Source organism: Chaetura pelagica, unplaced genomic scaffold (assembly GCF_000747805.2).
Source record: "Chaetura pelagica isolate M959 unplaced genomic scaffold, ChaPel_1.0 scaffold388, whole genome shotgun sequence".
Lineage (NCBI taxonomy): Eukaryota > Metazoa > Chordata > Aves > Apodiformes > Apodidae > Chaetura > Chaetura pelagica.
Window position 1 is genome coordinate 471850 of NW_009954111.1, and position 27937 is coordinate 499786.

At 39.4% G+C, this 27937-nt stretch overlaps 1 protein-coding gene across 1 annotated transcript in view; it reads right to left on the minus strand.

Annotated features, from left to right (window-relative positions):
• Positions 1 to 27937, minus strand: part of LOC104393090 — a 382843-nt gene that overhangs the window by 298706 nt on the left and 56200 nt on the right. Inside the window, exon 3 of the mRNA XM_010002551.1 lies at positions 22632 to 22730. Within this exon, the coding sequence (XP_010000853.1) occupies positions 22632 to 22730 (99 nt within the window). The remainder of the gene's footprint in view (positions 1 to 22631; positions 22731 to 27937) is intronic.

The window sequence follows — 27937 nt, forward strand, 5'->3', positions numbered from 1 at the left end:
GCAAAACTAATGAAAGGGGATATCCTTCTTACCAGTTCGTTTTTCCTTCATTATTTTGTGCTGCTCCTTATACCCCTATTGAGAGACGTGAACATACACAATGGTCATCTAATGGTGTTGACATAATTGGACAGATCTCTTTCTTTTTCTTTTTTTTCTTTTTTTTTTTTTTTTAATCTTTCAGTCCTTCCAAAGCAGGTAATATGCTTTGATGTGTGGAAATTTTCATTTAATTAATAAGCTTTCTATCAAAATGCTGACATTTCACAGATATTCTTCTCAGATAAAAGCAAGGCAGTTAAAAAAGACTTTTGAAATCCATGGGTGAAAAACACTAGAAGTGTTTCACTAGAAGTGAAAACCACCTAGAAGTTAATTTCTGTCAGATTTCATTTTCTCCAGCTCTCTCCATTAGTCTCACAAGAAAAGAAATATACTTAAGTATGAAGGAAGTGCTTATAAATATCTGATACAATAAGGTAGACAGAAATATCTGCATGACAGCATAGAAACTTAGGAATTGCAACCTATTTGTAGAGTAGTGCTGAGCTCTTTCACTTCATTCAACTCTTATAATCAAGCAAAATATGGATTGAAACAAACCCCAAGTGGGCAACTAACTCAACGACTGCAGGTTGTACATTCAAAAATAGCAACTAAGTGAATGGTTGAACTGTAATCTAAAAGTAAGTTCAGGTTTTTTTAATAGACTCAAAGAATAGTTTGAGTTGGAAAATATCTTTAAAGATCATTTAGTTCCAAGCCCCCTCTTCTGTGGGCAGGGACATCTTTCACTAATCAGGTTGCTCAAACCACCATCCAACCTCGTCTTGAACAATTCCAGAACAATTCCAGTGATGGGATAGTCACAATTCTTCTGGGTAAGCTGTTGCAGTGTCTCACCACCCTCATCATAAAAAACTTATTCCTTATGTCCAATCTAAATCTACCATTTTTCAATTTAAAATCATTGTTCCCTATACTGCCACTGAAAGCCCTGGCAAAAGGTCTGTCTCTATCCTTCTCACAAGCCCCCTTTAAATATTGAAAGGCCCCAATAAGGTCTCCCCAGAGCCTTCTCTTCTCCAGGCTGAACAACCCCAACTCTCTCAGCTTGTCTTCATAACAGAGGTGCTCTAGCCATCTGATCATTTTTGTGCCCCTTCTCTGGACTCTCTCCAACAGCTCCATGTCCTTCTTATCTTGGGGGCTCCAGAACTAGACACAGTACTGCAGGTGGGTTCTCACAAGAGCGGAGGAGGATCACCTCCCTTGAGCTACTGGTCACATATCTTTTTTTATGCAGCCCAGGATACAGTTGGCTTTCTGGGCTGCAAGACCACATTGCCAGTTCACATCCAATTTTTTTTCTCCCCACATACTTCTCCAGAGGGCTGCTCTCAATCCTGTTAACCCGCAGCCTGTATTGATACTGGGAGATGCTCTGATATAGGTACAGGACCATGCACTTGGACTTATTGAACTGCATAAGGTTCAGCTGGGCTCACTCTCAAGTCTGTTAAGGTCCCCATGGATGGCATCCTTTCCCCCAGTGTATCAACTGCAACTCTCAGCTTGGTGTCATCTGCACGTTTGCACTCAATCCTGCTGCCTAACTTGTTGGTTAAGACAATAAATAATATTGGTCCCAGCCCCAGTTTCCACTCTAACAGTTCTTGGCTTTATTCTGATTTTAGAGCACTTGACCATTGGTTTCCCATTTTTTGGTGACAATATAGAAATGCACAAAGTAGCAGGTCTATAGACATTACCTGTGCATGCACAGATACCTCGTGTAACAAGAGACAGCCAATACCCAAGTTAAATGCTTTAGTTTTGGTTGTTTAAGAAACAAATATCCTAAAAAATACACAAAGTATTTAAAGCCACTATGTGAAAAGTTAGGTCTTAGTGTTAGAAGAAATCCTTGAGCACAACTGCTCCGAAGTTACTGCAAATGCCCAGTACACCCATTTCTCCAAGCATTACATGCCACACTTGTGCTCACGCTGCAACCCTCATAATAGAAACAAAACCAAGACAACCACATCACAAATTCAATCCAAAGCCATTGAGAATGGAAGCTAATAACTAAGAAGAGTTGCTAATTAGTTACGGAGCTAGATCCTCACCTGGTAAAAACCTGTTTATCTCAGCTGTTCAATCAATACTTTTAATTGGGTCTATCTTTTAACATTCTGTAAGGACAACCAAAACCACAAGGTTTATAATGAGTTGCAAGATTATTGAGAGACTGAGGGAGAGCAAAAACTTGAATTTGTTTCTCCTTTATCTACTCATAAAAGGTGACAAGCTGATAGCTGTGGGCCAACATCATGCTGTGGTCCAGAGCCAAAGAAAGTGTCAACTCTATCCTGCCAAGTCCTCAGCTGAGATAAATCATCATAGCTCTATTAGTCAGCCCTCAACTCTAACTTCCAGCATCCAAGGATTTGGCTGTATCTACAGTGTATGTTCAGACAAGATATAAATCAATGCTGTGTAAACTTAACCAGTTTCTTTTTTCTCTTCAAATATTACTGTGTCCTTGATAGTTAAAAGCAAATCTCACCTACATCATCTAATTGGCAAGAGGAGGAAAGCATTTACAAAGGTCACTTCCTATAAATCCAGCAGACTGAAGTTCACTCACTGCCCATTATTCTAAAAGTTGTTAGCTACACTGGGCAAATTTCACACTTAGGTCTGTAAAGCACTTGACATCATCAATCTTTCTTTCTTCCACGAGAATGTAGCAAAGGAGGCATCTGCTCTTCCTTGTGTCACCACTTGGGTCTGGGGACAGCCAGCTTTTTCTAGCAGACCCTGCAGGACCTTATGAATGAACTCCCACAAAATCTTCCCATGACCAAGCAGGCTCCAAATCACATCCAGCTGGAGCCCAGAATGGAAGCAATCGACAGTAGCTTCACGCTCTTTGAGCTGAACACCACCAACAACCATACCATGCTTGCCACTCGTCCCCATTGCTCTATATGTCATCAATAAACTCCCAGAGAGGCTGAACATCTGAAGAAGCCCTGCTAAGCCACTACCCAATATTTCAACAGCTCAGGCTTTCCAAGAAGCCTGGTCTGGCCTTGTGACTCATTTCTTTTCTTTCTCAACTGCACTGAGTATGGAAATTGTACCCGACGGGGCTGCTCCGGACACAGAGACTTACCAGTCAGTCTCTCAAATCTTTGTATTAAAAGGCTCAGACTTACGGTAGAGTGCTGAATGGGTATCCAAGCAGGTGTTTCAACTGAGCATTTGTGGGATGGGCATCTGCCATGGCTCTGCTGCAAATAAGTGAAAATGGCATTATACACAACACAGTATGTGCTGCAATCGCTAGGCGCGATGGACTCCATTCCAGATGGAGCATCTAGGAATCTCCTAGTATGCACTACACCTCACTGTCCTTTTGAGCTATCATGTAAGGAAAATAATCTGAAGTTTGCAGGACCAAAAAGGCCCCAAGAGTTTTCCATTAATTTTGCTTTGAAGTTCTCAGTTATGTGGGTGAACATATCCTTCATCCACTCTGAACCCCAAGCATGTGCCATCTGACTTTCCACCACACCAGAGCATTCAGAGAACAACAGTGGAGCTTTAGGCAGTAGGTAGAGAGGCTTTTTCCTCCTCATTTCACAAAAGGCTGCATCTTTCCATTATGTCCCCTTTGAATCAGTGATAGGTGCAGCCTGAACAACCTCAGGGCTATTTTCCAGGAGGATTAAGTCTGTTTCAAATTTTTAGGGTGTGTTTCTTTGCTGACCAGGATGCTCTGCTTGCTCCCCTGATTGGCCCCTGGAGGACATGGAGCATATACCCAAGACCCCTGTAGTTCCCTGAAGCTTAGCAGAGCCAAGAGCAAGGGTTTAATTTAGAGTCTAATGTTCCACATGGCAGTGCAAGATGCAGCCATCAGGCCTCTGGGCTGATCTTCCTGTAATTTCCCTTGCATTTGCAGTGATTCGATTACATTTTAGCAGAGGTTTGGAGCCCATCAGAAAGAATTGCACAGCAGATTGGGTCAGAGTCCCTGAAGAAAAGTTCAGAATAAATTCTGGTGTCTGCCACCATTACTCTCAGCATTTCACATAAGAGCCAAACTATTATTTAGGTCCTTGAATTGGAGAACTCATAGCCATGTGTGTTCCTGAAGCTGGAAATAATGAAATTTAAGGTCCCTGCCAACCCAAACCATTCTAACACATGGGGAAAAAAAAGCTTCCTTCCTTCCTTTAATTTTCATTTAAGCCAGATACATCACAAGCAACTACATCCCACATTTCTTTTACCCATGCTGAGAGCAAAGGAAAGCAACCTCTGCAAACACTAGTGATCAGGTGTCACACAATTTTCAGGTTTGAGTCTGACTTAAGAACATTGACTAACAAAGCATTGTGATTTGTGATTTGTTCTTTATCTCCAAAACATAAACATTTGTAAAGAAAAACACTAAATGCTTTTATAAAGGAAAAAAAAAAAAAAAAGGGAAAAACTGTGCCTATTAGTTTCAGCTTTATATTCCCCAACCTTGAAAACTGGTCATCTTTTATGTTTTCCCTTAAGACAATGTTAAGGAATATTAAAAAAAAAACAAACAACAACTAGCAAGCAAGAATTATTGTACCTTTAGACCAAAGTTTATAAAATCTGGTTTAAAAGGATTTGAAAAAGTCAGTGCTAATATGGCAGCAATATCCTGCGGGTGTGTGTTATCTCCTGTAAGGAAGGAAGGAATGCCACAGCAAACTGTGTAATCCTATCAAAATAATAAATCTATAAATTAATTTTGTTAAAAAGACTGCATGAAATATTGGTAATTATTTTTTTCCTTTCTTTAACAGTTTCCTTTATTTAACAGTCTAATCCAAGCCAAGATAAAAGCAAGCAAATTAATAATTTTCTTTGGACAGGAAACATTTTTCTGATCAAAAAACCTGATCTTACAAACTCAGGTAAGATGTTTGTCAGGAGATTCCTCACATTCTGAAAGAGGATACATCTGCAAAATAAAAGCTGCAGATCTCATAGCAGGAAGGGCCAATCCTCTGCAAGTATTTTTTACTTTGAAATTCATACCAAAGAGCCTCAGAGCCCAGAACCACAGGACACAAGCTGCATGTTCAAAGGCCAGAAAGACAGAAGTAACTGGGAATTGCCCATAGGCAGCAGGTTTCCAGAGAACCCAGTTTTTCAACACAAGGTCTGGGCTGAGCGTGCATCTGGGCTGTAGGGTGACCCGCAGTTTGCCACTTCACAGCTGGACATTTGAATTATTGTGCTGATAACATGACATGGCACTGGAATTGCCTGAGAAATGCATGTAGCTCAAGGGTTAGAACTGAACACTTTTCTCCTAAAGCTTTTTGGGGCTTGGGGTTGTTTTGTTTGTTTTTAAATTACAGCTGACTTCTTATTTGAATCGGCACCACTTTTTTATTTTTATGTAAAAAACAATACTTTTCATACCTTTTGTATTTTATACTCTTACCTAGTTGGTGTAGTTCTAAGGAATAATGTATATAAACTGTTGGAGAGGCTTTTCTTCATAAAAGTGCTCAAATTTTTATTTTTTAAATTAGGCAAAAGCTCCAATACGTCACACCTAGAGACACCAACTAACAAAAATTATCCAAAATCAACACTACATAAAGCAAGCATAGGAAACACAAGTAAGCATGGGAATAAATATGTTGGGAATTATTTGAGGGCTATAGAAGGAATTAATTCCATTTGATTATTACTGCTAACATTTTCACCAACTTAGAAGTTTGGTGAGCAAAAGGACTAAAGACTCTGATCCACCACCACACTGGAAAGTTAAAAACTTGAAAAGTGATGCAAATCCATCATTTGGAATAATTTTTCATTAGACATCCTTCAAGGGAGGACAGAAGTACCTGTAGTTTGCTTTTCATGTTTGCTAATATTTTTATACAGAAAGAACACGTCTTGCCTTGCTGCTTGGGAGAATATATTCCAATATAAGAGTTCTCCATCTGAAATGGAAACAGAGAGGCTGTTTCTCCACAGCTTATGAATGAGTGAATCCCACAGTCCTGTTTTATGCCCTTTCCATGAGGACACCCAGCTTCCTGCACTAAGCTTCACCCTTGAGACAGCTCCAATATAGTGATAGACACAGTTATCCAGGCGTAGGCTTTATCACAGTTTCATGCAATCAGTGCCTTCAAAACAGGCAGTAAGATCTTCAGCTTGTGTAATTTTTGTGTGAAGAGACCTTGGGACACAAAAGAATAAATCCATTCTCACTGCTGAATTCAGCATCAGTCACAGTCTTTTTTACTAGGTTGATCTTTTAAATCCTTGATAAATTGCATACCAATAATACAGCCAGGAATCAATGGAGCAATGACAAAGTCAGAGATGCTAACCTCCTAGTCAGTGTAATTCCTTCTCTGCAGGCACTGCTAGGTGTAATTCCCAAAGCAATGGGTTTATCAGTCTTCCAGAAATGCAGACCCAATAGCTAACCAACTTCTACCTTCCTAGCGTGAAACTTTTAAGTAAGCTTCTTTCCTACATACTGTTCTCTGTCAGGTGTTGGAATAACTAACTGCTATTACAGCTGGTTAGATACATCAGTTTAATGTATCTTGCAAATACACTATTATAATGCAGAGTGGTAGCATCAGTGCCCACCCCAGTATTGCAGAGGGAAACACTGCATACTGAATATGAAATCAGAAGGTGAGAGCTGTGTGGCACTGCACAAGAGAGATTTCAGGTAACAGAGACACAGCTGCTCATCAGCAAGCTCTGGGTAAGATTTTATGGAAGAATTCCTGTTTTGTGATCAACCATAATGACTGCTAAAATTGTTTGGAGGATCTAAAGAAGAATTACATATAGTTTATTGACACTTTCTCATAGGTGGGGAGAGATGATCTATGTATCATTGATGTCAAATCTGGATGTTCAAATATTGCCTAATGTGACTGTGGCTCGAGACACACTTGGAAGCAGATCTTAGCCCTGCAGAAACATGTAGCAAAATATAGAGAGGATATTTAGGACTATTATATCTGCTAAAGGCTCAGGGCTAACTGAACTTCAACACTCTTTAGAATCTGACTTAATATTTTTTCTCAGAGAAAACACTAGTAATCAGAGTCAAAAGCAGTCAAGGTGAGATTCCTTTTTTATCCACTAGAATAGCCAAGAATATAACTTGCAAATTATACAGAAGTTCTTGAGTGAGGTCTCCAGTAGCAAGAGTTGCCTGAAGTCAAACCAAGTGGAACATACTTATCTGCTCCTACACATCCTTACAAATTATCTTCTCTGATGCAGATGATTCTCTGGAGAAATTAAAATTGTGGATCTCAACCAGAGGTCTCAGACTGGATAAATATAATCATATACTCAGCCATACCCCTGACCTAATGACTCACTCATAAATATCATGCTTTTCTCTTCGACTGCACACATCTAATTTTTCAGAATTCTTGCATAAGGTGAAGGGAGACAGAAGGAAATTCACATGGTAGTAGCACACAAATTAAAACAAAAAATAAATTGATGTTTATGTTGAGGATGCATGCCAGGAGACACCCATCTTTTCTGCTTTTAGTGACCTCTCGGACATTTCAAAGAATCCATTTGATCAGCTCCAGCTATATGAAATGCATAAAAATGCAGCTCGCCTTGGCGGTAGGAAATTATCTTCCCACCTCCACCCAGGCCCTCAGAATATTAGGGGAGGGACCTACCAAGGATGTAGAGCTCTGCTGTTCTTAAGTAGCACTATCAGTATTAATTGATCCATGCTCAGGCTCTCTTGTTTTCTTTTCCTTGCTCAGTATCTTCCACCTTCCACCTCCAGCTCTCCACTGCTGTGCAGTAGTATGAAGCCCTAACTGTATCTGCCTGAGCAGTTCATTGAACATTTTCTTTTCTCAGTTTATAGAGCTATTCATAGATTTATGAAAATAGTCACCCTTCTCCTTCCATAGTTAAAACCAATCTCAATGAGGACATCTCCCTAAAATCAGCAAATTAAAACCTAATGAAATTTATTGAAAATTTCAGTTGCAGTAAACAAGGTCAATGCTTGGAAGAAATGAAACGTCACTCAGAAATGGAGATCAAAGAAATCCCCTTCTATCCCTGCTGCTGCCATAGAGACCAAGGGAGGGGGAAGAGGGGGAAGAAGAGATTTAACAGACTTAATTCTTCCTGAAATTTATAATTAACTACAAGGGAAAAGGGACAATTACCATATTTCTAAAGAATAAAGGAGTAAGAAGTTGAGCTTTTGACAAGATATAATTACAAGACATTACATATGCAATGTACATTGGTTTGTTCTGTGTAATTTTCTTGAGACTCCCCCAAAAAATGTTGTGTTTTTTTTTTCTAGAAAAGACAACACGTGTTTCATCAGTTTACATTCATAATGTTTGAAATCCAAAAACCAGAGGCTTACAATAATCGTTCTAAAATTTCACACTGGTAAATAAAGATTTGAAAAAAATACTCAGATACACTGCCCATCTTTCAGACATCTATGAGTATATTCTCCAGCTAAGATAAATGGTCATCAGTGAAAAGGGTCTTCCTCCTCTTCTAAGACTGTGCAGTTTAGCCACCAGCCAATCCAGTCATCAAAGCTGTCCTCAAGTACCACTTCAGAATAGAGTTTACTAAATTACATGTAAATTGCATGGATTCAGTCCCATTACACTTATAAGGCCTAGCAGGAAAACACCACCGTTTGAAGTGCTCATCAGCACATAATAAAGACCATAGAACAAGATTTTTGTTTTAGCTAAATGTGAATCTCTGGGGGGAAAATCATTATGTTTCCTTTGGTTTTGGTTTGTTATGGTGAGGAAATTCAGCCCAAAAAGCCCCTTAGCAATCTAGTTTATTATTTCAAACTGCAATTATTCAAAGCCTGAGGTCTTGCAAAGAAAAAATAACAAATTTTGCCAAGATCTATTTAGCACTACTCACAATGTGCAGGCACATGGAAACGTGTTGGGTTTTTTTATTTATTTATTTCACATCCACCTACAGTTAAATCAACACCTCAAGTAGTGTAGCTCTCTACAGCTCTGCTGGTTTTGGTAAGATTTTACTGGTCTACAACACCAGAGGCACTGGTTTAGCCTCAGCATTTATACACAGCTTTATCATCTGGAACTGACTTCACAGCCTCTCAGGCTCATACAGCTCATCTTGTAGGAAGCCCAACAAAACAAACTGAACCTCACCCTCTAATTACATACTTTTTAAAAAACTCTATATTATAGAGTTTTTTCAGATTACCACAATATAATTGTAGATTGGGGGCTGGGAGTGCAAGGGGGAACAGGTCTATTTTCTTCAGTAAGACCTATTATAGAAGCACTTTGGCATAAATACATATTTTAAGTATTAGCTATTTATGTTGGCATTAGGCCACCATAATCAATAATCCAACTTAACTTCATAGTGGATTCACCTCTGCAAAGGGAGAGCAACAGCTGGCATACAGTGGGCAGACCTGCTCTTCACCTCCAGCAGATGAACTGATCTGATTTACTGTTCTGCCTGGGACTGGTTTTGTTGTTGCTTTAAGTTAGAGAGGCCGGAATAGTGAGGTTACTGCAGTAATGGCACCTCTACATGTTTCTATTCTTCAGTCAAATTCTAAAAATACCCTTTAAGTCAACTGGGAGTCAATTATGTCAGCCAAATGTTAAATAAGGGTTACCCCCTCACTTAGAGGATCCACAGTATCCTACTAGAACACAAGACCTTCTCCAAACTTTCCCAAGCATGGCACATTATCAGTAGGGATTTATAATAATATATTTAGTGTAAATTGGTGGTTTCAAAACTGGGGGCCACAGCATCTCCTCACTCAGATTCACAGTGATGCTATGGAGGAAGATGAGCTCTGAATTTTGCCTTGTCCTCCACATGAGAACTATGGGAAATGGAAAATTAATGGTGACAAAAATACAAGACCTATATTTTATAGCTCTTCTCTGCTTTACTCTCAACTTCATGCTGTCAAGTGGAGTGATGAGTGTGTGGAGCAGGAGAGACCTACAGAAGAGTTATACAGTACCCAGGGTCTGAACCAGATGTGGGTCCAGTACTTGACCTCAGTTGGCTTCTTTTTTTCCACGACCCCTACACATACTGAGACTTCTGCTCAGACATCTGTCAGAGTTTTGCCTTAAGTGAATGCATTGGTGTCCCCTGTTCCAAATACATTGCCGGATGAGCAGAAGAAAATAGGATAGACAGATGTTGCTGGCTCCTGGCAACCTTGCCAGTCAGAATTGCACACATTCAACCTTGACATGGGTTAACAACATAAACAAGCATATCCCCTTTCTTTCCAGCACTGTTACAAAACAGTTTTTCCTTCCATATTTACTTCATTCTTTAAAACCCTTGAATAAAATCCTTACAAAGGTGCTGGGCAGACAGCCATGAAAAGAGAGATATTGATAATTTATAAAACTAGACTAAAACAGATATATTAAAAAACTAAAAACCTCAAATTTCTTCACTAGTGCAATGAACTGAGAATTTAATGAACTCTAAAAAAAAAAACCCAAAACAAACAAAACCAAAATAAACAACAACAGAAAACCCACAAATATATAGGGTCCATGAATAATCAGACTTGGATTTAATTTTCTGGTCTCACAGAGGTCAGTGACACTTGAATTAAACATGGAACCTGTGTTGTGAGTGATCCAGCTTAAACCACTACAGAGTTAAGTGGAAGCTGGAAAAAATGATCTCTAAAAAGGAGTAATTGTTGCAGAATTTCCAAAATTTTGGTAATGGAAATTTATTTTTGTAGCTAACAAAACCAACAAGTTCAAGCCAGGCATCCTCCCTTGGTCAGAAGGCGACCAATTTTCTGGTTTACAAGCTGGAAAACACAATTCTAGGTCACAGGTATCCTACTGTTGCCAGTGCTCGGTGCTTTGAACTTGGGAATCAGGCAATAAGCAGCAAGTGGTTCAGGTTTTGTGAATAAATTTAGATTATTTAATTTGGTGTTCAGGCTTTGTGTAGACCTTTCCAAGCTCTTTTCAAAAAGCAGAAGCTTTAAGATTATAAAATCTAGGATTTTACACAAATCTCAAAAAACAGCTCCAAAACAAAACAAGAGGTGACACTAGTGGAAACCAACACTGACAGTGCTTAGGTCTGTTATTAATGTTATGGATAATAAAACATTAGGTTAGATTACCCAGGAAATTTTAAAATCTCTATCCTAGGAGTAGGTTTTTAGCTAGCTCTGCCTGTGATAGGGCTGGTCACTTGTGGCATCATTCAGTTCTCTATTTTTGGGTTGCTGTGATTGCCAGCTGTAACTATGAAAAAGCCTGAATCTGACACCTTGAAATCACAAGATTTAAAATTTAAAAAATGTACTTTGTTTTCTCTTCATTTGTCTTTTGGGTTTTAAACCTTTAGAGTTTCCACCTCTGGGTTCTCCTTTGTAACAGCTGCAAAGGCCAGAGAGCTGCTTTTTTTTCTTCTTCTTTTTGAAATTATTATTAATTATTGTTATTATTATTATTTTGTTCACTGAAAGCTGATCATCTTTTCTAAGACATTTGACACCAAGAACTGGAGGTTTCAGTGAAGCAGCCTCTGCTCTGTTAGGGCAACTCTTGTTGGACAACACAGAGCTACATATTTTGGTTTTCACCAGCAGCAGCTACTGTTGTATTCGTAATTCTGTCAAAGGCAGAAGGATACAGCTAGGGGAGAGGACAGCACGTTGCATCTGACTGTTGGGAGTCACAGTGGGAATATTCTTCCTCTTCAAAAACTGGTGATCCCACTGGGATGGAGTCTTGACCTAAGCTTTTATTAATACTGAATTCTTCTTAATGATAAAATAAAGCCACAAATTAATGTGCTTTTATGCTATAATAAAAGAAAGAAACTATGCTTGGAACGTGATCAATTAAAATAAACTAGGAGACTATAAGAAGTCCTCCTTGACTGACTCAATATTTCCTAAATCCTGAGTTCAGAAATCCATGGAAACATGAGGGAAATAAAAAGGAGAGGACAAATCTGTACAAATTAATGTCTTAAATCTATTTTAAACATATCTTGCATTTTGGATGAAAAAATAATGTCAGTAGGATTTAAGATTTGGCAAGGCACATCAGAAATTAATTTTATTATATGGTGTCTTTCACCATAAATAGTTCAAAGCAGAATGCTTAGATCTACTGTACATAATCTACAAGGGCATAATCACTCCACAACATTTATGACATTTTCTATAGACTGCAAATGCTGAAAATTCCAGAGTAAATGTAATGATCATGTGTTCAAAATGTCAACTTTTTAAATGTTGTTCATTTTTTGCAGTTTAAATAGCATTCATCTTTTAGTCCTTTTCTATTATTTATAAGATCTGAAGAATAAAGTTGATGTATTTACTCCCTCTTGACATTAAGATCCACTTTTCCAAGAATAAAAATGGCTATTATTTGAACAAATCAGACAAATGGACATTCAACTAAGGATAATTACCAGATCTGTGGCCAAAAATGACCATACTGCTGCTCTGCAGAATTCATATTTATTGAAATGAATTTTTAAAATATGTCAAGTGATCTGAAGAAGGTCTGTTCTTAGTATATTGGTGAAACTTGGCATGAAGAGATGTAATAAAAATTGGGTAGATTTAAGGGAAGCAGAGTAACTTCAATGCACAATAAAGCAAGTAAGAGCAATACAAAAGGATCAAGACAATATAACATAACTGGTGCAGTTATTCAACTATGGCACCAGAGATGAAGAAATCAGCTGTAACTTATTTGGCTTCAAGCCTTTGCAATATGAAAGTGTTCTGAAACCAGATTTTTGCCATTATTCAGCTCAATTACATATGTTAATATGGTGTTTCCACATGCATCCAAATAGCAGGTCACCTACAATTCACAATCCTATCTCATTTCACCAGGAGAGTTGGCATCGAAGACTGAATATCTGGAGGTGAATATTTGAGACTCATATGCTTGACTTTCAGATCATTTCAGCTATTTAGTAGAGGATGCAAGAAAGAGAAGAGACAGGAGGAAAAATAGTGTGTGTAGATGGAGAGCCCTGCTCAGAGCATCAGCCATAGTTAAGATGACCATTTGTTGTTGCCCAGAAGGCCCTGGGAAAATGTTAGTTGAAGCATCCACCAATTCGTAAAAAAAATAATAAAATAAAATAAATCATAAAAAAAATAAAGCAGTGTCTCCTGATATAGATATATAAAAAAAGGAAGCTGGGTCATGTTCTTCTCCCAGTTATGCAGACTTGTCCCCCTGTCACAAATTCATTTATACACACATACTCCCCAAACCCTCAAGGCCAAGGATGGCTGTGATTGCTGGTCCCCCCCTGCACCACCCAGCACCTAGAAGTGGAGCTAGTCACACCTGTCTTTGCAGTCTTCCTGCTTAATTTCTACTGGAAATCAAGGTCAGGGAGTAGAAACTGGATGTTTAGCATGATCCTGCATCCAGGCTTTTTTCAGAGTGCTGCACCACTGCTGCTGAGCACTTCCCATCAGCATTGCATCAACAGGAACCTGTGGGCACCTCTGCTCTGCTCTAGGGCAGGTTGAGGATGTAGTCTCAGATCCAGCACAGCTTGTGGGAACCAGAAGTATCTGGAAAGAACAGGAGATGAATGAGGCCACAGAAGGAGCTATGCAGTGGCCTCATTCACCTCCTCTTCCTTCTCCATATGGGTTTCTCCACCAGCAAGATGGGAATGACAGCTCGCATCTGTTTCCTCAGCTCTACCATGGTCCCTATGCCCTGCAGCAGCCACCTACCACCCCTCACTGCTGACTGTGGGTGCCCAGGGTATCTCTGCCTGCCCTCCTCTATGTCATGGATGTGGGTCCCCATTTTGCATGGCCATCAATAAAAAAATGACAGCGATGATGACAGCCGTTGTTTGACTTAAAATTCACACAGACTTTAGGTGTTCTGGCTACCATAGGCGTTTTACAAGTTCCATAGAAATAATGAAATTCATCAAAAACAAATCAGAACAGGGAGTGGCTGTGCTGAACCCACAATGTCTGGACTTCCCTCCCTGTAACTGCTCCTCTCACCATGTGCAAATGCGGTTACAAACACGCGGTGAGCTGCTTGCCCTGTAGCAACAGAAAGGGAGCTCCCTAATTATCTCTCTGTCATGTAATATTAAGTTAGTAAACTAAGTTTGAGGACACCTCAAAGAATCACTCAGCTTATCCCTACCCCAGATACTTAGGTTAGGAAGTGTCCTTAACCCCAAAGTCAGCCTGCCATCGTTGTGGATAAAAAATCGTGTACATGCGAGTTTGGAAGTGATTATTTAGAAGGACCATTCCCAAATAGTCAGGTTGGATCTAATATCAGTATAAGAATGATGAATTAGGACCAAGACATTTTTAGTTTTCAGGCCTAGAGATGTAAAGAAAGAGATTTTTTTCCCAAAAAAGCCACAATAAGTGACAAGAAACTTGCATCTCTCCAATCAGAAACATCATGACTATCTAAACTACATCTGATTGGCTTCTTTAAAATCCTAGGACCCATATAATGTCCCCTGTTTTTTATTCTTTAGTTTAGAGAATAAACTGATAAGCTAAGAAAATATATGCATTATACCATGTATTCTGAAAGTGCTCCAGTAGCTAGAGATATTAATAGACACAAGCACAGGCTAAGATAACATATGAAATAATTTTCCTTTCCCTAGTAAAAATAAGTGAATTACATATCGTTTAGGAAGTAATACAGAAGCAAACTGCATAATCTACAGAAAAAGAGAACAAAATGCTCATTGAAGCAAAGCTTATTTATCACTTTATCTTGCAACCTGACACAGTACATGCTCAATCTATTTAATTATAGGAACAGAAAAATAGCAGAGAAATATGTACATATAACAGCAATGTTTCCAGTCCTACCTTGGTCGTGACAATGCACAGACAATCCATTCTGTAAATCTCCACAGGAGTGTATGCAAATCATAAAAACAAATCAGCAAGGGTGAGGAAAGGCTTTTGAACAGCATGAACAGAACCGGAGGCTTGAATCTGCACAGCCTGCTTTTCCAAGTGGGGCCCTCATAAGAAACTCGAGTCCTCCTCCACAATGCTAAAGGCAGTCATGATGCTCACAGGGATCAGAAAACCCACTAGAAATCGTCTGAAGCAAAACTTCCAGGTGGCTTATCAGGCTTGATTGCTGCATTGTTCAATCTGTGATCAAAATTTGCTGTTGAATGGTATGCAGCCTTCTACATGGGAAGATGAGAACCACAACAAGCACAAAAGAGCAAAAGCATCACATTTCAGCCCTGGCTCTGGTTTCACAATTCTGATCTGCTGTTTCAGTATACCCATAAGATTTCCTTTGCCAAGTCTCTCCCTCTCTCTCTCTCTCTCTCTCTCAGTCTCTCTCCCTCTCGCTCTCTCCTTCCCTGTCTTTTTTTTTTTTTTTTCTCCCCCCTCTCGCTCGCTCTCTCCCTCCTCTTTCCTACTAACTCCGAGCAAGCAAAATACACACAACTATCCAGCCCATCTATCAAAGCCCTGTCACTTCTCTGCCAAAACAACTGCTTTAGGTTGTAAGGGTTTTTATTAAGAGCATGATTCCTACAAACGCATGTTGCTTGAAGTGCCTGATTGAAGCATTAAGGTGTGTGCAAGAGCTCATGCGTCACATCTACAATCACTCACAATTACTGGGTCAGATTCACATTCAGGAAGTGAATATAAATAACAGCTGGAGAAAGCAAACTTTCAGAAAGTGTAACAGAAAATAATCAAGCAGGGGAAAAAGGGAGAACTGTATATTTATACGTGCACTCAGGTCTGTGAAGCACAACACTGATATCATCACAGTTCACTATCCACAGAAAAAAACCCACATCATATATGTTATTCAAAGCTAAGAGAGGTAACTTTTTTTTTTCTCCTTCTATAAAGAATACATCAAAGTTTTAATTAAAAGAAAGCACCCCCAAGCCTGCTTAAAAACTCCGTAAGTTCTCTCCCAAACTTTTTCTGCGTATTTGACAGATCCTCAGTTGTAATCGATTTATCTAATGTTCTGTATGCTTTGCTCAGAGTTTTACAGATTGTTTAGCCCCCAAATCCCTACCTTTCTTGTGATGCTGGTGCAGAGCTTGCCTTTCAGGTGTCTTACATGAATCATTCTGAGTTAGAAAGCTTGCTGTCAGCTCTTAAAGTCTTCCCTCTCTTACAGATAGAGGAAGAGAGAAAGAAAAAAGAGGGAGGGAGAGAGAAAGAGACACTGAAGGGGAAAGATATGTAAAATGAAAGCTCTGGCCAAAGAGAGAGGAAAATCAATGCTCCTATTCACTGGAAAAAAAAAATACAGCCAACTGGACTGTTGACAGCAACAAGAGGAAATGTCTAGACACCCATACATTACAATTCACCTTTTCAACACACTGGACAGCACAATTCCCCCTGGGTGCTTCGCTGAGGCTCTCTCATTCTCACTCAGAGCTAAAATATGTTTTCAATAAAATAAGCCTTTCCAAGAAAATAAAAGGATATTTAACAGTCATCTCTCTTCCATAAATTACTCAGGTTATAACCCTAATAATCTTGTGATTGCTAAAGCAGCTAGAGGTTCAGTAAATGACACATGTTATTTTGCCAAAATGAGGTCACTGCTACCAAAGTTACAAAAACCATAGGGAATCAGATATGTGGTCAGAGAGCAACCAACCCTCCCCCAACTATTAAAGTATTGGTGGATGCAACATCTTAAAGAGAAAGTCTCCTGAGCACTTATGACTGTGTCTAAAACTTTAACTCACTCTGTGCAACCACATGTGCACAAAACAAACCTGATTTTGTGTTTTCACCCTGCACTGTAACCTGTGTATTTTCTCCCTGTTGAGTTTTAGTCCAGTAGTTTGTTCAACTATAGATTCTATGAATCAGAGAACTCAAACATCCTACAAAGTAAGAACTAATTAACCACCTACTTAAGGAAAAAATCAAGAAAATACTAATCCATCAAGATGGTCTAACCTAAGCCGCACTTGTGCTCTAAGTACAACAGGGTAGAAGGGAATTCAGTCAACTCTAAAATCAGGAGATATTTTAACACTGAGATGTAAATCATCCAACTGTTTATTCTCTCCCAATTGGTAGATTCAAGCTGATCTAGTAAGGTGTGAAGTATCTCCATACATATAATTACCTAATGATTTGGCTGTAAAATTTCATTTCATACTCGAAACTGGCATATGGGGATACATTTTGAAATCGGTCTCCAAGTGCATGATCTGTAAATGCTTCTACTTGCAATTAGTTCTACTCCTGTGAGCTGGTCCCAGTGAATTCATGATCCTATTTACAGTGTATATGAAAAACAGAGTGTGAACCCTTTGAGGCTGTTTGAGTGAACAATGTGACTCATGTGGGCATCTGGGCAAACTAGAGTTCATCACTGCACCTAAACGCTTCCTCCTGCACTCCTCCAGTTTCAGAGTGTCACCTCCTTCCATAAACTGCACCAAGGAGCATTTAACAGGGCAGGATTTGCATGTGTGCTACCCAAACTTAGCCCATCACTGAGCAGCATAGTCCCTGAAACACTGCCACCTACTTTTTACCCTTAGAATCTCCTATAGCCCCAGACAGAAGAGATCTACACTGCTGGGCACATGGACCCCAGATCCATCTTTGCACAGGCTCCTGGCCATGCCTTCTAACATACACCCATCAATGAGATGAAAAAGTCAGGGCTGCAGTGTGGGAACAGATGCCTGTCAATGGGTTGCCAGTATTTCTCCCAAGGATACAGCTCCTCATTTTCATAAATTACCTCTCCCAGACCCAAAAAGAGAGGCTGAGCTGCTTCATTTTCTTCCTCCAACTACATACTTTTTCAATTCATTTTTTCTGCCCAAGTATAAGATTTTTTAAATCCTTGGCACTGTGTTACCCTTCATTAGCAATATCTCATTCTGCTCTAATTTCTGCAGGTCATTTTGCTACTTAGTTCTATTTTTTTCCTCTGCTCTTCCAGCCTTTGTGTTATCTGTACATATGATCATGACTGAAATCTACTATAGAAAGACTTGACCCAAAAACCAAACAAATTGAGAAGCAGCCATCTGGGGTGAAAAGAGATAGGTTTGTAGTTGACTTACATGGTAAAAAATAACCTCTGTGATGAGCTCTGGCTCTCAGAAAGCCTTAATACAGGAAGAATAACCACTATTTCCCACTGTGATACCAGTGGCTCTGCAGACCACCATGTGAAAACCACTTACCCAGGACTGCTTCCTTATCCTCTCTTTTTACCAAGGTGTATGTTTTTAAGTTATAAAAAAAATAAACAGTACAAGGTGAGTGGGTGAAATGTGATGATCTGTATAACGCAGTAATTTAGACTGGACAATTTTATGCTCCTTTCTTACATTAAAAATCTTCACTGTATCCAGGTACTTCCACTTGAATAACAAAAGGATAGGGTTTAATTAGGCAGTTATATTTAGAACCAGTGCCTGTAACATCCAGCTGAAGTGAATATTTGTAAAAGCAAGCATCTGTGAAACCTAAAACCAACAAGAAGCATTATCTGATTATATTTTTTAAATCTTTCTTGACACACCTTTAAAAGATTACTTAAATTCTTTTGAAACCCAAATATTCAAAAACAAAAACTGCAAAGATAAACTAGTTCTTAAAAAAAAAAAATAAATTAAAAAAAGTTGGCTTAATTATTGTCTCTAATTCAAATAGCAGAAATGAGAAAAAAAAAACAAAACACAAAACAGAGTACTAGGTCTCCAAGTTTTGGAATAGACACTCAGAAAGGAGACATCTACCAGACTGCTAACACAGCATTAGTAGTGTCAGCATCTTGCAAAATTTAGCCAGTGACTATTTAGAGCTCTGTGCACCTACACAGAGAACACATGAATACACACATCCTCTTACAAATGTGGAGAAAGATTTATTTACTCCTAGTGTATCTTAAATTGTGTACTATGACGTACTTCTTGATGGTATTAAATTGCCAGTCTTTCACCTGGGGTCATATTCTCCTTCTTTTCAGGTCCTATACTGCACCCAAACAAGCTACAAATAAATAGTTTTCCTGACTACATCTTTAACAAGAGTGTAATTGATTTACTCTCAAACTTATGTCTTTATGGTCAGAGCCCATTTACAGCACTTGAGCCCAGCTCTAGCTACATTGCTGTTAATCATAATGGGTTAGTTAGTAGGTTAACACCAGGACACAAGTTATCTGAGTAATTATATGCTAGAAGTTAAAATCTCATGAGACAGCCTCTTTATTAGGATTACTTTGTGCTACACTAAAAATAATAATTAAAAAAACAAAACAAACAAAAAAACCAACACTGCTAGTCTTGCAGCTCCTGGATATGTAGTTAGGAGCTATATTACAGATGAAATACCAGAATAAGTCCTGCTTCAGCCAGGAAGAAAAGTTAATACAAATTTCAGAATGCATGAAGTTCTGTATACCTTAGTCTCTAAGAATTTTAATGCAGTTCCCAGGCTGAACCAGAAGCCCTTGAGTACTGGTGTTAATTTAAAGATCAACAAATTAGCAGTTCTGCCCCTCCTGACTGCAGCAGCCCTCTAAGCCACTGGCTTCAGGCCCATGAGAGTCTCAGGCAGAAACTGTAACAAGAATTGTTCCCCTCTCACACACATGGTGCATTTAATTCCTATTTAGCACAATCAATGTTGGAGTCCTGACCGATTTCTCTGGTTGATATCTTTCTCAATGAGAACAAAAAATACTATTTTCTGTAGGGGAGCACAGACCTCATTACTCTCAGCTGTGGAGGTAGGTGGTAAAATGGGTGTGGGGAGAAGTGGAGGCTGGACAGGCAGCTCTCCTCTGTCTTCACAAGAACTCTACACCCCAAAGGCCACGGTGGTGCCAGGCTAAACAGCCACAGAAAAAAGTTTGTTTCTTGATTCATATCTGAGGAGGGGATTTCCTCTACTCATGCCCAGTTTACCACCTTTTATTCAGTCTGTGGAAGCCAACCCCTTTAGCCAAGCACTGCCCAAGCACACAAATGAAACAAAAAAAGCTTTTTTTTTTTGTTTAATAGACAATGTGGACTCTTCTGTCTCTGTTTGCTGAGGGCCTTATTGTAATACCTGGTCCTTGGCTGCTGCAGCCAGTGGTGTGTAAAGTCATTTGCCTTCATGGGTGCAGTGGGACAGAAGGGTGGTTACCTCCTTACCTCTCCAGAAGTCAATGTATGCAAAGGATCACAGGATGTGACAGTGGAAAGGACCTGAGGAGGTCTTACTCCAATTTCCTGCTCAAAGCAGAATCAGCAGGGAGGTCTGATCAGGTTATTCAGGCCATTATGCAGCCTAATGTTGAAAATCTCCAAGGATTAAGAAAGTGCAACCTGTCTAGTTGTTTCATTCCCATCTCACCAGTTAGATGCTAATGAGAATATTTTGAGGCAAGATGGGAACAGAGTATGGCTTGTAGGAAACACACATTCCTAATCACAGGGTATGGAGCAGAGGATGAGGAAAGGTCCTTGAGCTGTCCTACAGCTCTGAAGGGTCTTGGATAAGCTAGTCCTTTGAAAGCTCTGCAACCTTCATTAATTCAAAACTTAAGCCTAACATTTTATGTATCTATTATTTCCCATACAAAGCCATATTTTTTTCCTCTTTGTTCCCACAAATCCCTTACTCAAAAGTAAAGAGAAGTGCTTCAGTTACAAACTGGCATTATGTGAGCCGGGATGCTCTGCAATAGAAACACACGGTACTCAAGGGCAATGTGTCCTGAAGTGGCTCTCAACTCTCAAGACCCACTGTGAATGAAGAATTCATTTTAATTCTTGAACCGTCTGCCTGGGGAAGTAAATCTAACAACCGATTGATCATCAGCCACTGAAAAGCTCTGGTGCATATGTTTAAACATGTAGTCAGTCCTAAATAGCTGTGTGTCACTGTCATAGCAGTGTGCCACTGACACTCAAGCACCATCACTTGGAAAAGAAATCAGGCAAAATTACTCTTTCAAATGAACTGACACACTAAGCCGCAAGTTCCAGGAAATGGAAAACAAAACATCTGCTTTCCGTTACGCCGTGGTACTGGGAATTGAAGAAAATACCACTCACAGCTCTGAATGTCTTAGTTTGGCAACAGAGTAGCCAATTTATGGAGTTTACTGTCATGTACAATTTGTGCTGGAGAGCTACAAACAGTATGAAAATGTACTATGTAGAGCTGCTGATGGAGAAACATTGAGTCCAGGAGTTGGCAGCATTGTAACTCTAAGTAGGGAACATGGTGCACTGTTCAAATGGGCATTCATAGTGGAAACAATGCTGTGAAATTGGGCTGAGATCCTCTACATCCCAAGATTACCACAATACCCTCACATATTTAGGGTATATAACAAGCTTTTGATAATTCCGTTCTTTGGGAAAGTGATTTATTTCATAAATGTAGAGAAAAATATCAGTGAGTCAACATGTTCTTGTCTCTCAGTTCTCAAGTAGCGCTACGGTCTTATATGGTACTAAAGTTTTTCTGATCAAATGGGAACACAACAACACAAGAAACTCAGAAAGTCATGCTAGACAATTAGTTTAGATCTTGAAAAGTTAACAATCAGACAAAGCAAACTGGAAGTGTAAACAAAGCTCATGGAAAGCTTTAGACAAGAGGAATAATCTGCAAGTTTCCACATTAGAAACAATATCTGCTTAAGTCTACAAGGTATATAATGCAAACTCAGTTAATGCCTGTTTTCTTTTCCTGATGTTTGCAGCTTGGTAACTTCATAAAAAAAACAAACAAACAAAAAAAAAAAACAAACCAAAAACATAAGTTTCTTTTACTTAGAAAAGAAAAAATACACAATGACTTCAAAGCTGAAAGTTTACATAATAATACATAAACTCAAGAGAATTGTCCCAGCCGATCTGTGAACGTGTGAAAATAATTGAGATATTACAAACGAAACAAGTAGACCTCCACCATTGCAACCAGTAAGATTGTTTCATAGAGAAGTGTAACATACCCCTTACTGCAGCCATGAAGTTATATTGCTTTCTGTATTATTCAGTGTAGCTTCATGGTAGGTATCACTAGACTGCCTATACAAAAATCATCACTTTGCTGACATTCCTATTCCTCCATACTGACTCCAGACCAAAAATAGACTGCAACACACACTGACAGACTGAAAACACCTTGATTAAAATTTACTAACTGTGCAACACCTTGCATTTCAAAAATACAGGGAAATGAAAACATCTTGAGATCAGCAATCCTGTAGAACCATCATCGATACTAACAACACTTTTACATAAAAATAAAAAAGCAAATCCTGCCTAGAACAGCATAAAATGCACAGGGCTTGTAAGACACAGCAATAAATTGCAGCCATAAGTCTCATTCAAATGTGGCAATGCATATGGAGTTATTAAGCAGCAAAAAAAAATTACACTGGGAGCTCAAGGTCAATATATTCTACACCTTTTCCCTCCAGAAAAATTTGCCTAAATGAGGATTTCATTCTCCATCACAAAAGTTTGTACCATACCTTTGTCTTCATGTCCACCACATAGCTATCAAAAGTCTGGTTCTCCTTCTTGGGTTCACCACATTGTCTAGATCCTTCTGATCCATTGGAAGCAGCAGACTAGAGGGGGGGAGAAAAAAAAGTAGCTGAGATGTGCACTGTAATTCTATTACCCTTAAATGTAAAGATTAGCATGCATATACAAAAGGGTAGCCTGAATTCAGGTGGCTCATATATAAGATTTTCAGTTCAACGTTCAGAGATGCAAAAATTTCTGTGTTTAATCTTATAGCCACTCTTATGGAAGTCTGTGAAAGTCTTAATAGGCTAAATCTACAAGATAATGTTTATCATAATCTCTTGTTGACTTCAGAAGGCATTCAAGGTGCTCTGCTGCTCTCAGCATCAGAACATAGAGATAAGGAAGGAAATCAGTGCCCTGACAAAAAAAGCCTGTGGATGGTAATGGGGTTCTCATCTGGAGTAGCTGCAGGAATAGATTTCTGTAAGGCACCAGCTGAATTTCCTGGTTTGTTTTCTCTTTCCTAACTCATGGCATTCTCCTAAGTGAGAGGATTTCATATTTGTGTAGTAGCCATATTTCCAAATCTTCTAATTTAAAATGGTTTTTTTTGTTACCATTCCTTCATTTACACAGATTTCAATCTTACATTGCTTACAGAAACCCTCATAAAACATGTAGCATTTTTTCAAATAATATCTTTAATTGAAGATACAGTAAAAAGCTATATTTGTTTTGATCAATTTTACTGCTGGAAATCTAACACATTATTGCACATTTTGCATTAAGACAGCAAATTTTATAAATTATATATCTGTTTAGAGTGCTCTGCCCTGCAAAAAAATATGCTTGAAGCTAGCCTTTGCATGAAACATGATGACTGCCACTAACTCGAATGGCAGGAAATTTCTGGGCACTTTGCAAGAGCACGAACAGGAATGCAGAGTGAATTGAAGCAGAGTACAGTGTCTTCCTTGCATCTGCTGGTGCTGAGCATCACAGAGACCCTGAGTGATTTACACCCAACCTTTTTCAGCCTGTACACCAAGAACACAGTCAATTTTAACACAACTAGCAAGACATGGTTAACATTTTAAAATAGACCAACCATTGCCAGCACAACTTTGAAAACAACAAGCCAGTGCCACAGAAACAGCCAAATCACATCCACATGTGCAAATGTTTTCTCCTCTGATCCTACCTTGTTTATGTAGGGCTCCATCCAGCAAAAGACAGAATGCTGACCCCAATCCAGGCAACTACTTAGACAAGTGCTTTCAGCTTCACTAGAACCAATGGCAGTAGTCTTGTGCTCCAGTAAAGAATGTGTTTAAACATTGGATCAGGCCCAGCAGCTCAGCACTATGCTGGACTGCATGCATGTCCTCTCTAAAGTCAGCTTCTCTAACAACGTCGTGGTTTGGGCCTAACTGAGAACAAGGAACCAACATGACCACTCACACACACACAGACTGGGACAAAAAACAACTAGAAGCTCATGGGTCAAGACAAAGACAAGGAGGGTTCACTCACCAGTTATGGTCGTGGGCAAAACAGACTCAACTTGTGGAAAAAATATCAATTTATCACTAATTAAATGCAAACAAAAACCAGAGCTTAAATACTTTGCCCCACTCCTCACTTCTTCCCAGGCCCAAAATACTTTGTTTCCGATTTCTCTACTTCATAATCATAGAATCATCCTGGTTGGAAAAGACCTTGAAGATCATCAAGTCCAACCTCTTTCCCCGTAGTGGCACAGGGGGGCAGAGAATGGGGTTTAGAGTCAGTGTGTCACATGCTGTTTCCTGCCACTTCTCCCCCCTACAGGAGCAGGATTTCTCACAGTCTTCCTCTGCTTAACCCTGGGGTCCCTGCCATGGGAGATAGTCCTTTATGAGCCTCTCTGACATGAGTCCTTCCCACAGGGTGCAGTCCTCAGGAGCAGACTGCCCCAGCTTGGGCCTCCCACAGAGTCACAGGCTGCTTTGGGAACAGACACCTCCCCTGGCATGGGGTCATTCACAACTGCAGGTTCCAGTCCATGGGCTGCAGATCCACACCTGCTCCACTATGTTCCTTCAGGAGATGCTCTGCTGTGCTCCTCCATGAGTGCAGGAGGACAGCCTGTCTTCTCACCACCTCCTTCTTCCTCACCTATCTTGAGAGCTGCTCTCACCTCTGCTTTCCTTCTCTGCTCTCCAACTCTGCTCTCCTCCAATGCCCTCAGATTTCCCCTATCATATGTTAATCCCAGAGGCACATCCATTATCTCTCTCCTGGCTAGGCCTTAACCAGCAGTTTGGAGCTGGGGGAGCTTTTCAGCTTCTCACAGGAGCCACTCCTGGGTCCCCTCCCTTGGTACCAAAACCATGTCAGAACCAAACCAGCACAAACATGCTTATAAGCACAGAGAACTGTGCAGTAGTTCAGCTTCTTTCTCATTACCAAAGGGTGTTGTATGTCTCTGCATTTGTAATCTGGGAGGAAGGAAGGGATATCAAAGCAACCAGGCCAGAATTATGCAGGACAGCAAGGAACTGAACCCAGGTCTCACACTTTGCCTCAGAGATAGCGAAAATCCAAGCAACTCCCTAAGTGTTCCTTTCAGGAAGGGAAAATTTGCTTTACAAGGAGAAAAAAAAGCATGCATAATGATTTTAATTTCATCTTTGCTTTTTTGAATACCTGACAGAAGTGTTTCCCATTATTATTATTTACAAGCAAAATATAAACTATGCATAGAAATATATTATTTATTTGCTGTCATCATCAAGGCCAAACTGCCTAGTCCTAGATGATCCAACCTCCTGCAGCTTCTCAAAAGAGGTCTGACAATTTGCAGCAGAAACTACAGACCGTATGGTAGCGCTTATCAAATGAATGCAGCTGCAAAACTGGACAAGGAACTTTAGTTTGTTTATATTCTACATATTTTTGCCTCAAATTTTTCACCGTTAGCTGACTCCAATATTTTGAAGAACATAAAACAATGTCATAAGAGACTATGAAATGTTTCAATTGTTTTCCTTAGGGAATGGGTCACAGATTAATTGTGAAGAGCAGCAAACCAAGGACATTAGCAGGGTACAAATGGCTCAAGAGTAACTGTAATAAATCTGGAATGTCCCTCTCTTCCAATGCATTAAGGTTCAACAAGTGTTAGCAAAATAATATATGGTTCCCAAACTTGAACAAAATATAGGTTAGCAATCCATCTGAAAACCCATGGTCATTTAACTTTGTGCCATTAAATAAATGGGACTGTATAATGCAAGAGGCAAAAAGGATACTAGTATTTTTGGATCTGAGTCTTTTCTTCTTGAATACATACAATCCTCCTTTTAGAAGCTAATCCAAAGCCTATGGTGTCTAAACTTGTTTGTTCATTTTCTTTCCCAAAGCTGCCCGTGCATGCAAAAGAAGCACTTCAGCAACACCTCATCATTCCTGAATCATGCAGGTCACCATGAGAAGCAGAACTGGCAGCCCCAGGGTGACAGTACGAATGCAGTGGAGCAAGTACACCATGCTGGTACCTCCTTGCAGGAGGTTCTGGAAATAATGACTTCAACTTGAATTAAAACCACTGACAAAAGTCTGCACAGTTATCAGACTCCTGTATCTAGAAGGCTGGTAGTTGGAACAACTGTATCTTTCTCTTCACAGAAAATGGTATTGTCATATTCTCTTCAAGTTGTTCTGAGAAAGAGGAGATTTTACAAGCAAATGCTGCAAAAGCAGATTAAAACTTTGTTTGTTAACTTTGCTCACATGGGAAGTAATCATGAGAATTGTAGATCACACCAAAAGCAATCTTCCAATTTTGTGTATAATTAAAGCTAATCTATTTAGATTATAATTAACAGGGTCTACTTAGACCATAATCTCTTCAGGGAAATGGCTCATTGTGCAAACTTACAGCATTATTTAAATGTTTATTAATAAAATACTAATCACATTAGCTACCTTGTTAATTTTTTTCTAATTTTAACAGTGCTCAGCAAAGCTCTTCTGTGCTTATAACATATCTCTCCTGTAGCTTATTAGAACATGCACGATTGTCACAGTCGAATGTCAACATTCATGCTGATTTTTTTTTGCCAGAGTACACAGTTATGAATTATGGAAGTATGTCACTGGTTTCCCTTTCAGCAGGCAGCATGTTCCAGTTCATGTCTGAGCCAGCAACCAGCCAGAAGGAGCATTTGCCCTCACAGGCAATTATGGCATATGAAGTTTCCAAGAGTTCCTACAGGAGGTCTTCCTGTAGCAGCCAAACCCTGTAATAGTGGATGAAATCGCCAGTTTATTGTATGGCTCTGAAATTAATACCTAATATAACAATTGAAGGTACTTTTAACCATGCACAATAGTTACCTCATTTTTACTTCTCAGACTGAGGCCCAGCATTGAGAACATAATTTTAAAAAAAAAAATAAGAAACATATATGCGAACATTATTCTCCTTTTCCATTCTCTTGGATGTTGCTGCCAGAACTTTGAATTTATTTACACACACACACCTGTATGGGATATTTTCTAGGGCACATATACTGGCAAAAAAATGCTGATCCACTTTGCAAAGGAACCAAGGGAGCTGCTGGGAGTGTGGGAGACCTACAGCCCATGAGCCTGAACAAATCTGCAGCTGCGTTAGGGTTCAGAGATCTAATGCACCTTCTCCTACTGCTGGCAGCTTAGGGAAGGCTCTCCTGTGTGCTTTTAGAGAGAGAAATTCAAAAAACAGAAGCTGATCTGAGACCTCCTTTGGTGTTTTGTATCATGAATGGGTAGCTCCGTTCCAGTCCTGTAAGAGCCCTTGACGAATGCCAGCTTGCCCCAAAGGATTTACATTAAAAGAGGAAAAGTATATAAAAAAACAGTAATCTTTTACTTTTGGATGCCAAAATCTGTCAGGAAATCTATCATCTTGGTAATAAATGCTCCAAGGAATATATAGTGCTGAGAGATACTTTTATTTAATTAACTTTTTCAAAAGTAAGCATTTTAAAAAATCATTAGAACATTTACAAAGCTACGGGGGGAAAGTAAAATACAACATAAAATATGCTGGAATTATCCATTTTACAGGACATTGATGTAAATTAATTAATTCAGCAGCTATGCTGGAGTAGGAAGCAACCTGAGCTGAACTGTGATGCACAGCAGGACGCTGCTACTAGCAAAGAACACAGCACCCCTCTACACCGGGGTACAGCCAACCCCACACATGCTCTGCTAAAGCCATGTGTGAATTAAACTGGACTCAAGTCAAGTTCATCCTTTACAACACAGGCCAGCA